The sequence below is a fragment of the Hippocampus comes genome, unplaced genomic scaffold (assembly GCF_001891065.2).
Source record: "Hippocampus comes isolate QL1 unplaced genomic scaffold, H_comes_QL1_v1.1 scaffold51, whole genome shotgun sequence".
Lineage (NCBI taxonomy): Eukaryota > Metazoa > Chordata > Actinopteri > Syngnathiformes > Syngnathidae > Hippocampus > Hippocampus comes.
In genome coordinates, this window is record NW_017805497.1 from 1,715,016 (window position 1) to 1,723,086 (window position 8,071).

An 8,071-nucleotide genomic window follows, 5' to 3' on the forward strand; every position below is an offset into this window, starting at 1 on the left:
TTTTTCTTTTAAAGGAAAGACCAATTAAGAGGTTGAAACTAAGTTGGATTTCTTTACTTTTTTCACAGTGTTTTCATGACAATTTTGCTGTTATGTATTTTTGGTTGATATAAAAAGATTACTGTTCTTTTTTACAATTGTTGGCTGGTTTCTTTGCCCATGCTACCCCTCCCTCAATGTCAGCATCATTGGCTCCAGTGAATCGAATCTAGCATACCCTTACTGGTCCAAAGAGAAACCCATTGTCCATACCGGAGTGCTTCATCACCTCCAACTATTATAAAACAGACGCAAGCCCTTGTTACACAAACATGTAATGCGCCAAACAGAAAATCAAGAGAGGAAATCACAAAATAAATTATATGGGGGTTGCGGGGTTGTGGACACACAACAAAGGAACAAACTACACAAACAACTCCGAGACAGTCCACTCTCCTACAAAAGGAAAGATGACGTTTGGGGACTATTCACCCCACGTTCTAGTTGAGATGGTATAACCCAAGAGGTGCTTGCTACTGTTACCAGCCAAGTCTTGTGTCGTTATTAAACAAACAAATGACGGAAGTCCGACAGAGCACGAAAGCAATGCATTCTCGCCGTAAGTAATCAACTCTTCTCGAGCATTTGCTCCAGAGCAAATTGGAGTTCACATGTGCAAATTTACATCGGTGCTGCTCCGCAAACGAACATTTGCTCTGGAGCAAATTTTTAAAACCCCCTCCCTGAAGTGGATCAAATTTGCTCCGGTGTAAGCTGTTTTCCGTGGCTACCCCAGAGCAAATTTGCACGTGTGACCGCTCCACTGGCGCAGCGCTGGCGTAGCGCTGGAGCAAATGTTGCCGTGTGAACACCCCTTAAAACAGGCTGGATAGAGGCTCTCAAGGACTGGACCTGGGCACTCCTGGTGTAAATGGACCCAGTTTGAGTTTACAGTAAAATATTTTTAATGAGTGACTCAATTACAACTGAAGACAGTCAGTTTTGACTGAACACTGACAGTCAGAAAAGCCTGTCTGCACATTTGGTACTAGCTTCAAATCAAATGAACTTTTACTTCAGCAAACAAGCCAGTGTCCTTGGCTACATTTGAATCAACAGAGCAAGTTTGTTTTTATCATGTCATGGCCACTGACAGATTAGTCACCAGTCAAGGCAACGCGCCCACCGAAAACACTCTCAAATAAAAGTACTAGCTTTGCCTTGAGCATCTATTTTGACTGGAGACAGAATGGACTTACATACCAATTATAGTAAAATACAACTTAATTTATATAGCACATTTCACAACAACTGCAGCTGTAACAAAGCACTTTACATATAACATAAGGCCAAACAAAAAAGATAGTGTGTTTCTGGTAACATGAAATTTCAGCATAGGGTCGGTAGGTCGGGCAAAGGTTTTTTTTTTCATCTTTTTTTTTTTCCCCCCCCATCAAAAATTTAAACAAAATAACCATAAAACATAAAACAAGAAGACATTGAACCCGTCGCTACGCGGCCGGCGCCGCTGCCACCTATTTAATTTTCTCCCCGCTCCGGACTCGGGGGGCCGGGGCGCGCCGCCGCCGTCCTCCTCCGCCATCCTCCTCCGCCCTCGGTTTTTACTCGGCCCGTGGTGTTCATCAAATAGTTTGCTGAATTTTTTCGATACATCAATGGATGCTATTTTCTTTACATTACGGTGCGAGCATGCGACTGTAACACAGAAAACGCGGTTTAAACTGTTGTCGGAGATCGCGGCCTCCGCCATGATTCAATGTTGTTGACAGACGACAGGGCAAACGACGTACGCGCTCAACGTGAATATCGCGAGAGTTTGCACCGAAGTAAACCCTCTACACAAAAATGTAGAGGGTTGTTTGAAAAAAATGCCGACCGTAAAGTTTTTTTTCGATGTAGAAATTCTCGGTCGGTCGGGTTACCGGAAACACACTACTTTTTTTCTTCGCCTAAAATAGAATGCATCTCTACTAATATAGCACTTTCACAACAGCTGCAGCTGTAACAAAAAACGCATAATTTTGCTCAACGGGACATCGATCTCACTGTCATCCACCTAGCAGTGGAAAGAAATGCCATGTTTTCTTAGGCTGGAACCTAAGGACAGCAAATAAAGTGAAAACAGCAGGGGCCCCAAAATAGAACCCTGTGGAACAGCATATGAGAGAGGGTCAGAGCGGGACTCAGCACTTGTGGTGCACCTTATTAAACGCTTCAGTTAAATCCAACAAAATAATACATACATAGTCTCCATTGTCATTTGCCTGGACGATATCATTTAAATTCGTAATAGGGCTGACTCTGAGCTTTGCATCATCTTGAAACTTGACTGGACAACCTCAATGACATTATGTTTATCAAAGAAAGATTTTAACTGCATGTGCACCACTTTTCCCAGAATTTTAGAAATAGAACGCAGCCTGTAATGGGTCTAAAATTAGACAGCACAACTTGATCAAGGCCACGTTTCTTAAGCAGGGGGTGTACGGCAGCATGTTTTAAACATTGCGGGATACACCAGAAGACAGACTACTGTTAATAATGCCATAAACCGATTCACCAATACTCAAGAGAACCCCCTTAACCCTTTCAGGGACAGCGGTTACTAAAGCGGACAACTTACCATGTTATCAGGTTACAGGGGGCATGAGAGGTTTAAAGAAGTGAGGAGGAACAGAGTCATAATGAGAGCCGGATGGCTTAATTTGGCAACCCACATCCTCCAAAAAGCTCAAGGAAACTGCCTCAAAGGAATCCAACACTGTGGGACAAGGAACGTGGACAGAGGGGTCAAAAGTGGCATTCGAAATGAGAGCCATAGCTGTAGGAGTCTTGTCAAAGAAAAACTACAAAATTCCCTTGCAGTAGGAGATGAGTCTGCGCAAATAGGCTGATGGGGTTGACATATGATGGAGAAAGACAAACTTAATATTATCATGTTACAAAGTTTCATTTCAGTATATGCTTGATTGACCTCGAACGCGTATGTTCTCACAGTTTGTACACAATAGAGCACACAGAAAAAAGGGCCAACTTGAGCTGAATGCTAATTTAGACAAAAAGGTTCAAATTCGGGATGGTAGCATGATAAGATGTCCTTCAGCTTGTTGCAGTGTCTCAATTCATGCGAAATCTAAACTTTGAATTAACAAGGTATGCATTGTTTGCACCGGAAGATGTTTTGGCCTACAGGTGTCCACTGAGGGGCATATTGGTGGGTTGGACTGAGAAGCACGACACGCAAATAAGGAGGAATGTTTTTCTGATATCTTACTTGTATTTTCCATATCCTGTAAATAAAAAATGGTCAGCGGGGGCGCGAAGGTGGGGTTTCCATCTGAGAGGCAACACGACTTGTGCTGCCTTTGAGGAACTTGCCCCCCTTTGCTGATCAGCAAAATACAATCTGTTCCTGAGTTGAGTCGAGTCTTTTCAATCAAAGTTCAAGATGTCGGGTGGGTGTGAGTTCCAGAGTTCGGGGGCAGAAAGCTCTGGACCCCATCGTGCTGAGACAGGCAGAGGGTACACAAAGGTGGGGGGAGGCTGAGGACCTGAGGGAACGAGAGGGAATGGAAATTTGAAGAAGGTCAGACAGATGGGGGGGGGGGCAAGGTTATGGATGGCTTTAAATGTAAAGAGGAGTATTTTGTAGTTGATTCTCAGTTTGACAGGGAGCCAGTGGAGCTGTCGGAGGATGGGGGTGATGTGATGGAAGGAGGGAGTTCTAGTGATGATATGGGCTGAAGAATTTTGGACCAGTTGAAGTTTATGGAGGAATTTGTGATGGACACCGAAAAGAAGTGATTTGCAATAGTCAATACGGGAGGTGACGAGACTGTGGACAAGGATAGCAGTGGAGTGAGGGGTGAGAGAGGGACGGAGATGTTTGATATTGCATCGGTGGAAATATGCGGACCGGATTATGTTATTAATGTGGGAGTGGGAAGATAGTGAGCAATCGAGGATGACACCCAAGTAATAATGCAATGAGACGATTAAACATTTATGTGGTTTCACTGTCATAACAAGCCGATATGAGAGTTATTAACGGCCCTCCAAGGGAAGACGTAACTCCAAAGTGGCCTGGCACAAAAATGAGTTTGACACCCCCTGGTTTACATTATACAGATTATTCTCAATGCCATGCCTGACTTGCCACACAGTTCATCCCATGTCAAAAACACAGAACACATGCTTTATGTTCCCTTCCCAACCATCCGGCATTACACACACATTAAAAAAAAAAAAAAAAAACACTACTGGTATAGAGACAAGCATGTGATGGAGCCGGTCTCCCATTCATTAAAATGTAACTTGTTCTCAAGCATCACAAGACGAGATCAGCAGCCAGCACCTGGCATTACTGTGCGGGGGGAAGGTACGCATGCAAATCGAAACGCAGGGATGACAAAGCAGCAGAGATGGAAGATGACATACAGGCATAAATGAAAAATGAGTATGAGAGATACTGAGAAATGTAAAGAAGGACAAAGACAGACAACAAAAAACACATTTGTGAGAAAGCAGAAAAATAGTCACATGACTCACATGAGGGTTCTTGCACAGAAAACCATGATGCTTTTCCATCCCTCCACAACAGAATGTTCCACCAGTCCCCCGACAGTGCCGTAGTTCAACCCTTCAGTCTATTTCTATTGCTATTTAAACGTGTTAAATTGGTAAGCGGAAATGTGTAGGGAGGAGAATGGAGAGGCAGAGAGAGAGAGGGTGACATGGGCAAGTAGTCGGGGGAGGGGAGAGATTGGGTTGGGCTTATTTGAAGAGCCTATGATTGGTTGAGAGGGTGGAAAAAAGAATGAGAGAAAAACTACAATATTGTATTTTATTTCAAAAAAACGCTATATTAATGATTAAAAAATGTACACAGCAACTGAGGCACACTACTGTCGTCATGTAAATGCACACCATTTTGCAATTATACAACAGCTCATTGTATCATCTGGTAACTGATTTTCTCAATTGTAAATAGCATTTTGAATAAAACCATATTTAAGCAACCACGCTAGAAGCCATTGTAGTATCATTTAAAAAAAAAGTCTCGAGTCATGTTTTGTATTGTTTTTTTTCTCACTTGAAGACTTTTCTCAGTACTAAATCCACTGGTCACCAGAAAATTGCAAGGCAAAGAAAGTGATTCACACTCACAGCATCTCTAAATGGCAACCGAACCAACAATGCCTGCATTGACATCGGTCGAACATACTATTGCTCCACCATCAGTGTACACTGTCAGCCTTAGAATTGTAGACGCCAAAAATTTTATTTTATGAACCTCATACGCAAAGATCTATTAAACTCACAAATAAATCCAAGTTACAATCATTAACTGAGTTCCATGCAAAACTCCACTAAGGCCGAGTCTGTGGATTAACACCGCATTGTACATCTTCATAACTAAGCCACAGCTCATCAGAATCTGAACAGTAGAGTGAAAATGTCGACACCTGTTCCTTTTTGATGTACCGGTACAGTAATTTCCCGAAAGTGAACTTCGCTGAGCAAAATGTCCGCTCACACATCTGATGCGGGTTTGAAGGAATCTAAGGAGTGTGGACACGTCTGTGACGGTTTCTTTTCACACAAAGGGTTGAGGACATTGATTTGCAGGATTGAATTTCACACTGGACGTGGGAGCATTTCACCTTTGATACTTTGCCAGAATCCAGCAAAGTACAGAGTCAAGTGCAACCATCCATCCTACGAACGGTACCTGGTTCACAGGACACCGAGCCAAGAAAAAGGACGTTAAGGACTTCCAGCGTGAAAAAGGCTCTCGGTGGCCATCTCCCGTATGGCAGTACATTTACTCACATCATACATTATGTACTCACAGTACATGCATTGTTTGCTCATTAAAAAAAAAAATCACGATTAAGTCTAAAAATAACTCACAACAAAACTCTGCATCTTGAGTCACCCACCAAGCACAATAAGGTGGCACTGTGATGCAATACCTGGAAGTGGAATGACAGTGCACATTTGCTTGTAACTTGACAAAAGGGAGCTTGTGAAGTCAACATAACAGTCAGGGTCTACAGAGCACAGAAACAACCTCAACTACACAGCACTGTAACAGACGCGATCGGCAAGATCATCCATTAATGGTTGCCTCTTGCAAAATGAAAGAAAATGTAAATCAAAAAAAAAAAAGACCAAATTACCATATTTTTCAGACTATGAAGCACACTTTTTTTTTCATAATTTTGCTGGTCCTGCAGCATTTTTAGAGCTCACGTGGTCTTGGGGGCTACCTGGTGGCACCATGTTGGTGACCCCTGCATTCGCGGATATTGGCAACTGGATAATCTGTAATGACACCCCCCAAACATGGATGGGGAAAGTGACATCATTTGATCTGGACGATGATGTTGCAGAAATCTGTAATCCAATTTGTCACAACAGATACAGATACAGCCCTGCGATTGGCTGGCAACCGGTTCAGGGTGCCCCCCCCCCGCCTACTGCCCGAAGACGGCTGGGATGGCCTTGTGAGGATAGAGCAGGTCGGAAAATGGATGGATAGATACAGGTACAATACATCCGTCTGTCCATTCGAAAAGTCGCAATTCCGTTGCATATATGTTGAGTGAAAATACCAAACATTAAAAATGTTATTACAACTGGTCAGAAAGACGTTGTTCCCGTGTAATCGCCTAATTTAGCACCACAATGACGAGTGGTTAGACGTGGCCAGCGCCAGAGTGGATGCAAAATCCAAGGATGCCAATTCATTCTTAAGCCATGAAATCGTACTCGCGTTTTATCTATCACCTCCCGCGTCTGCTGCTGCAGCACCCAAAAGGCGTTCCTGTCTCCCCCAAGTAAGCCTTGAGTGGCTGATAAGACGATGAATGCAAAGGGCTACGGATGTAGAGGACGACGAAATGACTTCGCTAGACTTATGCTAGCTCGTGACTTGAAATAACACCTTATCGCAATTAAGAGATGCGATATTTTTATTGCGCGTCAACTACGAGTCATCCTCCCTAACGGACTCCGAGTGTCGCCGTTAGCTGAGCTGTTTCACCACACCTACTGCATAGATTCAATGTCTAAATTTCGCTAACGCTTAGCCGAAGTTCACCACTCCAACACTAGTTACAACGAATGAAAAACTACCGATGATGGCTGACGTTACCTTTAATTATGCGAAGAGAGAACTTTACTGTGGTGTGGGTAAGCGCCGGCGTAATCACCTTTCTCTTCTGTATTTTGCTGGAGACACTGAGCCGCGAGTCAAAACCAGAGTTAATAGTCGTGCAGTCCAATTGTGGGAGGAAGAGGAAAATTCCGAGTTTCCAAACGTTACGTAAACGCCTCGTGCTCCTGACACCTCCCATTTCTCACTTTCAAGATGGCCTCTGCTGTCCACAGTGTCGACATGAAGTGGAAGCAAGTGTGACATTCATCAGTGTGACATTCATCAAAATAAATCGTCACTAGACTGAAATTTTTTCGTCCGCTTTTGTACCGTGTCAGTGTTTATAAATACCGTGATGTCGAGTTGAAACAGATCCTCGCTACTTGCTTCGTGGAGGATGGCATTGACAACTGTGGGTAATGGGTGTTTTAACGACTGTACATAGGCCAAAACTCCAACCTTTTTGAGCCAAGTCACATACTTTGGAAAAATTTATGGCACACTACTAAACAAAATATTAATGATATTCTGAAACAATAATGATCTACTCGTCTCAGTTTACTCAAATGTCCTTACTCCGCGTGAAATCTGTGCCTGCTTTATAAATGCCACACATGCACACGTACAGTACATCATTCATTTTTCCGAACCGCTTTATCCTCACTAGGGTCGCGGGGGGTGCTGGAGCCGATCCCAGCTGTCTTCGGGCAGTAGGCGGGGGACACCCTGAACCGGTTGCCAGCCAGTCAGTCGCAGGGCACACAGAAACACACAACCATTCGCACACACACTCAAACCTAGGGACAATTTGGAGTGTCCAATCAGCCTGCCATGCATGTTTTTGGAGTGTGGGAGATAAACCGGAGGACCCGGAAAAAACCCACGCAAGCGCGGGGAGAATATGCAAAC

At 43.6% G+C, this 8,071-nt stretch overlaps 1 protein-coding gene across 3 annotated transcripts in view; it reads right to left on the reverse strand.

Moving 5' to 3' along the window:
• Positions 1 to 7,315, reverse strand: part of gne (glucosamine (UDP-N-acetyl)-2-epimerase/N-acetylmannosamine kinase) — a 21,075-nt gene extending 13,760 nt beyond the window's left edge. The window contains exon 1 of one of the 3 annotated variants that reach the window (XM_019876558.1): positions 7,160 to 7,315. Coding sequence is in view for 2 of the 3 variants with exons in the window: in XM_019876556.1 (XP_019732115.1) it covers positions 4,549 to 4,587 (39 nt within the window). In the remaining variant the exon portion in view is untranslated. Of the gene's footprint in view, positions 1 to 4,548; positions 5,003 to 5,913; positions 5,952 to 7,159 lie in introns of those variants that run through there. The other 2 variants (XM_019876557.1, XM_019876556.1) reach the window with 2 other exon arrangements.
• Between the last annotated feature and the right edge of the window lie 756 nt (positions 7,316 to 8,071).